The 13,490-nt window shown below is 34.0% G+C and overlaps 1 protein-coding gene across 3 annotated transcripts; it reads left to right on the forward strand.

Annotated features, from left to right (window-relative positions):
* The first annotated feature begins 966 nt into the window (after positions 1-966).
* Positions 967-7,288, forward strand: LOC128987278 (uncharacterized). 3 transcript variants are annotated; one of them, XR_008490222.1, is made up of 4 exons: positions 967-1,102; positions 3,585-3,743; positions 4,450-4,613; positions 7,148-7,288. XR_008490222.1 is itself a non-coding variant. In XM_054408037.1 (3 exons), the coding sequence occupies exons 1-3, from the start codon at positions 3,635-3,637 to the stop codon at positions 7,268-7,270; spliced, it is 396 nt and encodes a 131-aa protein (XP_054264012.1). In that variant the 5' UTR covers positions 3,342-3,634; the 3' UTR covers positions 7,271-7,288. The 3 variants fall into 3 exon arrangements, 1 of the variants encoding a protein (XP_054264012.1); XR_008490221.1 differs by lacking the exons at positions 967-1,102; positions 4,450-4,613 and adding an exon at positions 1,942-2,079; XM_054408037.1 differs by lacking the exon at positions 967-1,102 and having other exon boundaries at positions 3,342-3,743.
* The last annotated feature ends 6,202 nt before the right edge of the window (positions 7,289-13,490 follow it).

Raw genomic sequence — 13,490 nt, forward strand, 5'->3', positions numbered from 1 at the left:
ATATTCGGTAATCGGTCCTGCAATGCAACAATAACATGAGCGTTTTAGCAAGTTCTAAATTCTGTGGTTTTTACTTCATCTATGGTTTTAGTAAGCGACGGTATTCATTCAACAATGGTGGATTTTCGATGGCCGTCCGTACTGCCGTACTTGATTGATACGAAATTCTACAACAACAGAGTATATTCTCGATCCGATATTTAGGTCGATACTTTTGCATGATGGTGACGTCACTATCAGTTATACAAAAAATTAGCTAGGATGCGAAAAAAGCGCTCACCGAAGGGTGAAAGAAAAGAAAGCTGTGGTTTTTTTTAGTGTGGCCTTGGGGTGGCCATTATACATCGATGGGGGTGACATAGAAAAGAATTCAGAACAAACAGCTGAGACTCGTGGGGTGTCATAGCTTATAATGTCATAGCTTATAATCGTGAATTTGTTCCATAGCTTATAATGTTGAAAATGTGGCATAGCTTATAATCAGTTATAAGCTATGCCACACTTTCACGAAAAATTATAAGCTATGCCACAATTTCTCTAAAACGTTATAAGGTATGACACATTTTCAGTTTCACAACTTATAATGGTCAAATAGTGGCGCAGCTTATAATTCCGATTCTGTTCTATAGCTTATAATCCTGATTTTGAGTCATACCTTATAATCCTGATTTTGGGGCATAGCTTATAATTGAAGAGAATGTTGCATTGTGGGAATGGCATCAGCTGCTCGCTTCAGTCAGGTCTACCATATATACGATATTTTATGGTAGGATACGATAATTATTGTAATTGACCGTACTGACAACTGCGATATCGTAATTTATAACCTAAACATTTATTTATTTAAATGTTTTAAACGATTTTTCATTTTTATACGAGAAATGGCAACAATTACATGCTATATGACAATGAAAATGCAAGAAATATTTATAGTGAGAAGTTAAAAGATATGAAGTGAAGGATAACGGCATTGAAAATTAATGAATCTTGTCAATAGTCCGGCTGGTGTTGACAGAAGATAAAGAAGAGGAACAATAATTATTAATAAATTGTAAACATCAAAAAATTCCATAACGCAAAACTATTGAGGTGTTGAAATTCAGTAAGTTGTGTTTTAATCCAATCCTGTTCCTATAATAATAGTTTTATTAGTCTTAAAATAATGACGTTACCATGTATGTATATTTTTTGTAATCTGGTTTATGTTAAGGAAAATATAGTTAATTTTAGTGAACAATGTAATCAACATGAACACAGCACGAGAAACAAACATAATCTTGTAACACCTTACATTCGCCTTCACAAATCATTTAGAAGTCACAGTTACCAGCAATTTTTGTTATTTAACAAGTTACCATTAGTTGTAAGAAATCTACCTCTTGTAAAATTCAAAGAAACTATCTCAAACTGGCTGAAACAAAAAGCATTTTATAGCATTGAAGAATACCTTAAATGTACATTTCAGACTTAGACTAGAAACTTAAGATTTTTTGTATTAAAACTATTTGACGAAGCCTATTGTACGCTAATGTATTCCTGTACATTGTATTTAATGGCCAATAAACTTCTTGATTCTTGATTCTAGGCCTTGTTATTCAAAGTAACAAAATGCAGTAGGCTATTATTTGCTTGAGTGTTATTAGGTTAAGTTAGTAGGTACAGTTGCCTAGCCTACTTAAGCTTAAGGTAGCTGTGACTCAAGTTACAGATTTCCTGTGACAGGCCTAAACAATTAACTTAATAAAAATATCAGTGAATGTATTCAACGGCTGCACTTTATTTTACGTCCTACACTCATTCGAATGAAAATATCGATTATTAGATTGTTTCATTCGATATATCGTTTGGTTAGTTAAGTTAGGTTAACCTTACCTAACTAACCAAATGATATAACTTATCTACTTAATAATCGATATATCGATCGATATTTTCATTCGAATGAGTGTAGGACGTAAAGTAAAGTGCAGCCCTTAAGTTTACGTCCTACACTCATTTGAATGAGTATTAAGTATTCGAGTAGGCCTATATTCGATATAAGTAGGCTATCAAGTTTGTATCATTTGTGTAACCTTAGAAATGGTAAGCGTGATAATACTGAGCCAAGAGATTTAACTTGGGTAGGCCTACAGTTTCTTAACTGGGCTACGCTAACTTAAGTTAGGGCCTAATATATTTTATTGAACTACAGTATTGAATTAAAAATATTGATTAATAATAGATATTTTAAAATATACCTATCTAAGTTTATTATAAAATTAAATTATCATAACCTAACTTAACCAACCAAACTTGCTGATGGTGAAAAAATCGCATGTAGGTTTACTAATCGAATCGATAGTTTCAACAAAATTAGCGTAGCCCAGTTAAGAAACTGTACCCTTTAACTTATTCTACCATCAATACTGTTAATACTATTCAATGAAATGGCGACGATACATATTAGGTATTTTAAGCCAAGTATGAATGGAAATTTAAGTTAGTAGTCTATAAAATAACTTACAATAGGCAACGTCACAAAACTTAAGTTAGGTTAATTTCACACAGTAAACAAGGCAGCAAACCATGCAGTTAACTTATGGCAAAAAAACATGTAGGCTACCTAAGAAAATGAAATTGTGACACATACCTGAGTACATGAATAAAATTACAAATTAGGCAAGTAGGCCTATGGGTCAACTTGTTTAATATTAGCCCACCATACTTACAATTGATTGTAATTGGCAAAGGCAAATATCCTTGTATTATGTTTCTTTCATAACCTAAAATCAAATGAAAATTCGGTTTGAAGGTGTAAGGCGGGATAAATCTGAATGAGTTCGCGAACTAGCATGATCGGGCCATGGGACCGGGTTTTAATGAGTTCTATGCAGAGAAGGGGCCTAGGCCAAAAAATGGGGTTTTCTCATTTTTTACCCTTAAAACACAAAATTTATCAATTATTCTCTAGGACCTTTCTAAAGAAATTAAAAAAAAATAATATGTCATCTATGTATCGTGTTGTGTATAGTGGAGTCGTGGATTAGTTGTCCGCTTAACTGTGTGTGTGTGGAAGTGTTCGCATAAAAAACTAAAGCTAACCGTTGCACCTATAGTGTTAAAAAATTGCACGAATCTTAATTATGACACCAATGGAAAGACACCATAAAATTTAGACGATTCCGTTCAGTAGTAATTATAAAACCCTCAAAATACATTTTTAAATTTGTCCCATAAGAATAACATTAGAAGCTGAAGCTACCTTCTACTTTTTATTTGTTTATGTTTTGCGACCAACAAAAAGCTTAATTTATATTTTAAACTTTATATATATATAGGCTATATTTATTTTTATAAATCAAACTTGAAAGCTTTATTTTATACTAAGCTATTAATGTTTTAATAAAAAACACACTATTAGTTCCACCTGGGTAATGACACTTGGGTCCGAGAGAACCAGTGGCCTTCGAGTTTTTAAGTTTTTATCTACCAATCCAAATATTTGTACAAAGAAAATATGCCCTACCTTGAGCTATAGTTCTATATTCTGTTTTTACTTTTAACAAGAAGTAGGCCTGAATGATGTACACTGCCTATTTTTGTTCCAGGTAAATTTTCTTGTAAAGCTTGGAGCATTGCAAATGTTTGGTGTTAATGTATGAGAGTACTTCACATGTACACTATATTGATGAAGTTGTCTGCTTATTTGGGGCCAAATAAGAAGGAGAGAAATTTTCTTGGAAAAGAATCGAAAGCAATAAAGATAAGTAAGTTTGGCTTAGTTATCAATATGATTAAAACGCATTTTCAGTCCTTGTTTAACATTAACACGTTGACTGCTAACGCCGACTCTAGTCGGCGTCGCTAGCACTTCAATGTGGCGCGCGCCGACAAAAGTCGGCACCAGACCAACAGAAATATATTGAGTCAGTGTGAGCTTAGCCTCAGACGGAGACGTTATAATCGTTGCCAGCCTGCCAGCTTAGAATGCGAGCTTTACTTTGGTGTAGGTTGGTACTAAAATTTCCCGTAAAATCCTGTCTGGTAATGCTTTTGTCCCGGTTTCGGGGATTTTTTCTCTTCAACCCACATTACAAAGACACTGGATACGGATCCGTGCAGTGCTGCTACCTTTGGGTGTTTCAGTGAACTACATCCACTCTCGGGGTAACGCAGCACAGTCACCACTGCTCTTTTGTGATTCGTCAGACTGAAATATTTGAATGCCAATTGCGTTCGCTGATTCGGTTGCGTGCCGGGGCTTCGCCCGCCACTGGGGAGCGCCTGTACGTTGTTTTCAGCAGTCATCGTGTTAACTTATGATGTGCTGTGGCGGTTAAGTTTTTATATTTGGAAAAAAATACACTTTAATCAACTTACAGCACTGTTCAAGTTTCAGAGTTACCTATGGTGACAGAATAATACAAGGCATGTTATTTAAGTAAGTACTGTTTTTAAATTTCTCCGTTTCAGTGCTGCGATTGGCATTTTGGACATTTGTGCTGTGTATGTGGATGTATTGGCAAGCCTGCGCTGGAAATTCGCCACAAATCGGCTGTGTTTACATCCGGTTTAGAGCATTCAAAACGGTGCCGCCAATTGAGACTGCCGTCGCCTGTGAAGTTTGCGCTGTACCGGTAATTAGATTTTTAAGTGCTAAAGGTGTGAAAGCCATTTAAATTCATTGACAGATTAGTGAAGTGTATGGGGAGAAAATTATGAGTGGCGGAATGGTACCTACGCAGGTGGGTAAGGGCATTTAAAGATGGCCGCACCAACGTTCATGAGGAGCAACGCACAGGGTGGCCATCTATCAAATTGTCATGGTGATTTCCAGGATGTGAATCCGTTATCTTCGGAACCGGAGACTTACGCTGTACAACTACACCAGTCTAAATATGTGGAAAGATCAAGTTATTTGTTTATAGTTTATTGCCCCCACACAACTGGTAACAATAAAGTAGTTTCACATCTTTTTGTGGTAAAAAAATGTTAATACCAGCACAGAATTAAATTAGTTATTTTTCCCCAACACCCATTAAACCTTAGATACATCGATTGCTCATATGTAGGAGCTTGAACAAAAACGATCATACTAGTTTGATGAGACACCGTGCTTGTCAGATCATGTGAAATGAGAAAGGCTACTATCTTACTATTGTTATAAATGTGAAAAAGTGTGTTTGTTTGTTCGTTTGTGTGTTTGAAGTTCAATCACGTGTTAATTACTGGATGGATTGGGCTCAAATTTGGCATGATGATAGCTCACATTCACGATTAACATAGGTATAGGCATATTTGTATCTCAAAAATCCTTTTGGGCTCCGCCTTAGTGGCTCTAGAGTTTCCCATGTTAACCTTATGAGTACTCATATTTAAATGGAATTAAAGAATTTAGTCAGCTGTTTCAACTAAAAAGGTTGGTTCTATGATATGCAAAGGCATTAAAAGTTATAAGATTTACCAACAGGATGCAGCACTATTATTTTTTTTTTTCATTTATGAAAGCAGCTAATTTGAACTAAGCAGCAACAAAAAACTGTGATACACAATGATAACTGTCTGTTTACAGTTATGTTTATGTTTTTAATTTCACGAATAATTTGTGATATTTTGTGAATCTTTAATAATTAATTTTTTTCTTTTGTTTGGGTGAAGTGGTAGAACATTATGGCTATGGTAGATGAGTAATACTATAGTCATAGACAATAGAGTAAATATAGACTGTCAAAGAAAGGTTTTGCGATCTGCCGCTAGAGCTTTTTGCCATTCGATATCAGTTATCGGTATTCGATTCAGTGTCGTCGTCGACTACTCGCCAGCTGTTACCAGCACTACCACTCTTGCAAACGAAATGATTACTAATCGCTATTGTCGTCTTCTGCAATCGCGTCAAAATCATGAACATCTACCGCGGCTGTGTAGACATCATCATTGAATGCCGTGATCACGAAACGTCATCGTCGTCCTCGATTGCGGCAAAATTGTGAACATCTTCAGCGGCCGTATATACAATCGTCTTGCGGGATCGCAGAAAAGACGTGATCATTTTTCCCGTGGTCCGTGGTCACAAAAACGTCGTCTAGCACAGTCACGGTTTAAGAACATCTCCCGCGGTCGTGTAGACACATCATCGTCTTGCGCCATCACGGAAACGTGATCGTTGTCTAGCGCGATTGAGTAGCGGTAAATCATGAAATTTACCGACTTTGATATCAAAATAAAGACTAAATCCCAACTTTTCCAGACCATTTTGAAATTCAATACTAATACCTGACTTTCCCGTTTTCCCCGACTACTAGACATCCTGGTTAAATTTAACTTTGACCTTGCAAATATAAAACAAAACCTTCCAATAAACCACTTCCTAAAATTATGGATTAATAAAGAAAAACTTTGAATCATTGTAATGAAACTACAAAAGTATAACAAATATATGTTTAAAAAAAAATACAATAAAATATGGCATTTAAATTAATTTATTGCTTAATATTAAATAAGTCAATAAACTCCAATTCTGGGGGATTCCTCCAAAGTTGGCAACACTACTCCCAACTACCAAGTTGTTATGGAAACGGTCGCTAGCGCTTGATGCTGCAGCGGTGTGCGCCGTAACTACACATTACCCCTGGCGGTCGGCGCCAGAATATACGCTAACCGCAGCACAGCTGGCCACTCTACTCCTGCCCAGTATGGTCAGACCAACTAGCATATGATTTTATATGATGAAGCCGTACTTGGGCTACCGCTGTATGGTTTCATCATGACATGTATTTCAATCATTCACTGGGTTATAATTTGTATGTATTTGAATGGATACATTTAATTCTTAATTGATAAAAGACTATGAAAACCGTTTAGTGCTCTTTGGTGTTCTATAGTGCTATGGTGGACACAAGAGCGTAATCTGATTTGGTTCTACAGTACTTTACTTTACTTTAATTTTAATAGTAGCCTGCTGTTAGCAGGTTTGTGCTGTGCTGGGCAAGTGTGTGCAATATCCATGGAAAAATTATGTTGAATCCTCTCACCTTGTGCAAGGATCCTTTAAGTCGATCTCAATTTCACTTGCAGCAAAGTCCAGGACGTAAATTAACCACCAAGCTAACAAGACACCCCTTTCTCTATTTAGTTCTGATAACAATTTTGAGTTATTGTTTATTTGTTTCAGGATATCATGACAGAAGAATGCAGAAGGGTTGCTCAGCTATTAACTTCGCCTTATAATCTTTATTTATTTCAATTGTGTTGTAAGAAGTATTTTTTAAACAGTAAAACTTTCTCCAATTTATAGACTACCTATTATGATTCATTGTTGTGTTTTATTAAGGTCCCTACCCTTATCTAAGAAATATTTTATAAACCAAAATGTTTAATGCTGCTCGCCTATTATTCTTGATGAAATATTAAAATACACTCCATTATTGAGCCTAATCATATTGATTTTCACCTTTTAAAAAAGTAAGTAACACAACCAAGACCACCAGTCCTTAAATAAGTACTTCATAATTATCCCAGTAAGACATAGGCTAATGGATTTCCAAATTCCTCCCTAGGAGTTTATCTGCATCCGGACAACCAAATTTTAAGATTATTATATTTAAAGAATAGGCTTGCTAATACAAATATTATGTTCATTTATAACTATTTTCTCATTATCTATACATAAAATCGATTAAAATATGTGAATGCGACTATTATTACTGGTGGGGAGGGGGCGCCACAACCATGTTTGCTCCGGGCGCTGCCAACCCTAGGGATACCCCTGATATTTACCTTAGGCCCCATTTATGCTCAAGTTTGGGTTGCAACTAAGGCTTGGTGTGTCCCCCAAAACAAGCGACAAGCAAAATTTAAATTTCATTCTTTTGTACCGAATGTGATGCAATAGTGATGGTCTAAACCAGAAATTTTGAATCTCAAAACCGAAACCGAAACTTTAAAAAAATCAAATCCCGAATCTCAAAACCTAAACGCGAAACTTTTTTACTTAGCTGGTTACAAAGGTCAAGGTTACAAAAAATACACATAATCATAAAATGTTAAGTATGCAATCAAAACTGAAAGAGATCAATTCCTGACCATGACAAAACATAAATATGTGAATGTGACTGATAATCTTAAATCCCAAAAATAATTTTTTATAAACAATAACTAACAAACCAAATAATTAAACTTCTAACACCAACATAAACATGAATATTAAATTAATTAGAACATTTAGTGGTCAATATTTGTTTTTGCATTTAGTAAATATTGATGTGAAACTGAATTGTACCAGTTATAGTATTTAAGATACCTTTTGAAGTTCAGAATAAAATTTACTTAAAAATAAATTTAAGGCTAAAAAACAATAACAACGGCACAAAAAAATGTCAGTAGTTTCAAAAATAAAACTGCCAAAATCTTCAATTTCGAAACTTTTGAATCTTGAAACTTTGTGATCGAATCTCGAAACCGAAACTTTTCCGAAGTTTTCAGCTGATTAGACATAGGCGACTTACCCAACGGCCCTACGACGTGGTGGGGAAAGCTTCTAGCCAAGGGTCTGTCTCAGTGACCAGTGTGTCTCCAACCATCCTATGCGTGGGGTGAGTTGTTAAGTGGAGTCGTGCAAATCAATTTGTAGTTTGCTGTGTTAGTTGGCAAAAATTTAATTTTCAACAAACCCTAAAGCCTATATCCCGCAGGGATATAATTGCCACGCGTTTGGAATTAAATTAAGTTAGGAAAAACTCGTTTCATCCTCACCAACTTATACATACCGCTCCCAAAATTTCACGTCTTAGTTCAACCAAAATTCAATTTGTCCGCATTTTGGAAAAAAACTCATCCGTATTCTCTCTGATTCCAAGTGTTTTGTGTCTAACAACCTAGTAAGTAAGTAACTATATATTATTTATTGTATTAGTGTTATAATTACCTACTCTTAGTGGGTCGTACAAGCCGTTACATTTTATTTTATGTTTTGTCATTTCCTGTTCTTGAGCACATGTTTTCAGATTCAGATACTAATAAGTACATTTTGTATCCATTTTGATATAATTAATTGGTATTGATACATAGTCAGTGATTTATTTATTAAAATACATCACATAACGCCTAAGGAGTGCTTCTGCACGCAGGCAGGTAAATTGTCAAAATATAATAATAGTATAGAATAAAAGCAACATAATAATAAATATAGTAATAAACATAATAGAATAAATTATTAACAGTATTGAAAAACAAGTATAAAATAAGTTAGGTTGTTATCAAAGTTTACAAATAAGTTATATCAATTTCTATAAGTTATGTTTACTACAATCAGACTAATAAAAAATCCTCAATTCTGTAACAACAATTGTCTAACAGGTAAGACAGTAAGTGTAACAGGAACTTTTTAAATGATTCTACCTCTCTCAGTGATAAAGGAAGCTTATTATACAGTTTGAGACCCATATAAAAAGTACTCTTTTCATAAGCAGCAGATTTATGTGTGGGGTACTGCAACACAGAGCTCATGGGCCTAAAGCTGTATTGGGAGTTACTTCTTTTTTCTTCATAAATAGAAAAATGTTTTTTGACAAAGATTAAAGTGTTGAATATATACAAAGAGGGCACAGGTAAAATCTTCATTCTTTTAAATGAATTTCTACAAGATGTTCTTGGATTAACTTGTGCAATAACTCTTATAATTCTCTTTTGTATTTTAAATATTTTTTTACTGTCAGTGGCATTTCCCCAGAACTCAATACCATAGCCAATGTTAGAGTCCACATATGCAAAGTATACCATTATCTGAGTTTTTTTCATCTATTAATTTTGAAAGCACTAAAGTAACGTGAAATGCTGCATTAAGCTTAGATTCCAATTGATTTATATGATCAGACCATGTTAGAGTTGAGTCTAATTTTATTCCTAAAAGGTTGCAAGATTGAATTTTACTTAATGTGTCTTCTAACGGGTTATAGTCAATCTGTCTACTTTTTATGCTATTAGAATGGAAGTTCACACAATATGTTTTATTTCTGTTAAGTTTAAGATTATTGGCCAGAAACCATTCAGTCATAAGATCAAGATCATTTTTAATTTCAATTTCTAAAATATCAGGGTTTTTATTTTTTAATACTGCAGTAGTATCATCAGCATACATTACCAATTTTGACTTAAGATTTTGTTTCAAGAGGTCATCAACATAAATAAGAAACAACAACGGACCCATTATTGAACCCTGGGAAACACCTTCAGTGACATTTTTGAAGCCTTAATAGTTAAGAGTAATTCAGTTGAACTTTTTGTTTTCTACCCAACAAGTACGACTCCACCAAATCATAAGCTTTTTGTCTAATTCCATAAAACTGAAGTTTGTGCAATAAAATATTGTGATTGACACAGTCAAATGCCCTTGACAAATCACAGAAAATGCCAATCGCATACTGTGATCCATCAACGGCACTTGCTATGTAATTCAAGACCTCAAAGAGAGCATCTGAAGTGTTACAACCCCTTTTAAATCCAAACTGATTACTACAAGGAATATTGATGGTTTCAAGATATGATACTAGTCCAGAGCATATTTTAAGTGATTTCCACTGGGCGACAGTGACGCCGGACTTGCTGGGGTGTATGGAATACCCCCAATCAAAAATGGGGTTCCGAGGCCCCCCCGAAAATGTTTGCATAAATTTAAGTGAAAATCACACATTTCTACATATCTTGTAATGCACTTTTCGATTATATTTGCTTGTAAATAGTCCATATAATCTCACTTAATTACGTAGGTATTCTAGAACGTTGTAACAGGCCAAGGCTCCCTTCACAACCTCTTGGGCCAAAATCTAGCTCAATACTCTAAAATATTTACTTAATGTTATTTTTTTAAATTCCGATACATTTAAAATGTGAATCATTTAAAAAAAATATGCCGGCACCACCCATAGCCTAGCCACTGGGCGACAAAATCTCAGCACTGGGCGACACTTAACATGTTATTTTATGCCCTGTACTAGTCTATTACAGATTAATTTTTCATAAACCTTGGAGAAAACTGGCAATAAGGATATTGGTCTGAAATTCTCAAGCTGTGTTTTATCTCCTTTTTTGTAGATTGGACGAACAATACTATATTTCAGTAAATCTGGAAATATGCCTTTATTAATAGATATGTTGATGATGTATGACAAAGGTTCAACAATGCTGTTTTTACAAATTTTTAAAATTAAAGAGGGAATGCCATTCCATCCTGAGGATCTGGAATTTTTCAATTCACTAATTATGGACCTAATCTCACTTGATGTAGTTAATTTAAAACAATCTAAGAAGTCAGTACAATTTGTACCAGCATTAGTTAAATATTTATTCACTTTATCCATATTTCCCATTAGATTAAGCTGTTCACTGGTGTGCAAGAAAAAATCATTAAAAAGGTCTGCAATTACTTTTGGGTCTTTTATTATTTTATTTGATTTCTGGATTCCGTTTAAATTAAAATTAAAATCCTGCTTCCTGTTACCAGTTTCCTCCTTGACAATTGACCAAGCAACTGTAGTTTTGTTCTCTGCACAACTAATTCTTTTATTATTAAACTTCATTTTAGCACACTGTACAACCTTTTTTTAAATTAGTTTATAAGATCTAACATATTGGATAAAGTTGACATCATTTGATAATTTGCTCAACTTATGTAGTTCTCTCTTTTTCCTACTTGCTATTATAATGCCTTTTGTTAGCCAGCTTTTTGTTGTTATCTCCTTGCTCTTTGTCTTTACCAAGGGAAATGCCAATTCATAATGATACATGAATATACAGTACCAAGAAAATGTTTATAAGCAGTGTTAGGATCAGAGATTTTAGCGCAGTATAAAGAATCCCAATTTTCATTACTGATTGAATCTTGAAATTTTAACATGTTTTCTTTCTTAAAACATCGCTTTTTGGTTTCAGTTTTTTTTTTATTTACTTTATAATTAATATTAGTTGATAAAATCTGATAAGTGTGGTCAGAGATGTCAGTAAGTTATCTACAACTAAAGTTTGACAACTGTCTAAAGCTACATTAGTAAACACGTTATCTATACAGGTTTTAGAAACATTAGTAATCCTAGTGGGTTGTAAAATAATAGCAAACATGCTGTAAGATTCCATCAGGGATTTGAAATGCACTGGTGTGAGGTTCTTTTTTGAACAAATCAAAATTAAAATCTCCACATAAAAATATACTGTAGCCTACTTAGAATATTTTTTAACAATATGAGAAAGCAAAGAATTTAGAATATTAAAAGAATTTCTTTAAAGTTGTTGTATCATTGTGTGGTGGTCTGTATATACACACTACCAAGACAGGTTTAGCTAGTGAGGCTTCAACTGCACAACACTCCAAAACAGATTGTATGGAAAATTTGCAAATGTCATGTTTTTCTATGGCTTCAATTGTGCTGTATGCTGTACATATGATAATAACCCCTACAAATAAGTGACTGGAGATCATTTTTTACATGCACAACTGAAACAAAAACATACAAACTACAAACAGTCATGATTTCCTCATTTACAAAGAGATGTCTGAAAGGGGCATCATACTCAGGTTTGCTAGGATTCTTACAGCTCTTTTTTTATTAGCAGTACATCATTAGTTTCAGCAGACCCACCCCAGAGTCTGAGCCCATACAAAAGAACTCCTTGAAAAAAAGCTACATAGGCTTTTTTTAGACAGTTTTTATTTAGACAACTTTTTAGACTTCTCAAGAGGAAGATAACTCTGGAAATTTTACTGCAAACCAAGGTTATATGAGGGCTCCAAGTCAGTTTTGTATCAATGCAAATACCCAAGAGCTTAACAGAGGTCACATGCTGAACATCTGCTAGATAACTCTAAATTTAAACACAGAATTCTGACTGTAAATTTTAAATCTCGTTTTTTGTGTCTACTTTAGTTCTTGTCCTGTGACACTGACCGCTACATGAGAAGATCGTTTTATTTGGCTAAATGAAGGCGTAAACAGTAAAATAATAATAAACAAATTGTAAACAAAACATGACCTCTATAATCTACATTGCACCGTACAGAAATAAAACTACAATAATTTGGGCTTAAGCTGTTCCATAAGTATGACAAATCTACTAAATATGTTTTGATCATAAATCAAACATTAAGCCCCTTGGAAGATTTGTCATCCTTGTTGAAAAGCTGAAGGCAATTTTATTGATATTCTATGCCGACTGTAGAGGTTGTGTTTTTTTTACAATATGTTTCTTGATTGTTATTTCAGTTATTTAAAACTAATTTGACCAAATAAAACTATCTAATCATAAAAAATAACTGGTCTCCTAGTTATCTAACCAAACCGTAAAGCACAAATCTTAAAATTAATTACCCTAATATAATAGAAACAATATTTCGTTTACACTAGCGATCAGTGTCGACATACATGAACTAGACACGAAAAACAAGCTTCAAAATCAACAATGGAATGAGAAGTCTACTTATGTTGCATAGTCTACGGTTTTATCTATGAAAAAGTATTTTTACACCG

Source organism: Macrosteles quadrilineatus, unplaced genomic scaffold (genome assembly GCF_028750875.1).
Source record: "Macrosteles quadrilineatus isolate MER2022 unplaced genomic scaffold, UCM_ALF_1.0 Scaffold_2__2_contigs__length_208266976, whole genome shotgun sequence".
Lineage (NCBI taxonomy): Eukaryota > Metazoa > Arthropoda > Insecta > Hemiptera > Cicadellidae > Macrosteles > Macrosteles quadrilineatus.

Coding starts and splice junctions, on each gene's coding strand:
- LOC128987278 (XM_054408037.1), top strand. CDS start 3,635: ATGAGAGTACTTCACATGTACACTATATTGATGAAGTTGTCTGCTTAT. Junction 3,744..4,449: donor ATCGAAAGCAATAAAGATAA/GTAAGTTTGGCT, acceptor TCTCCGTTTCAG/TGCTGCGATTGGCATTTTGG. Junction 4,614..7,147: donor GTGAAGTTTGCGCTGTACCG/GTAATTAGATTT, acceptor TATTTGTTTCAG/GATATCATGACAGAAGAATG.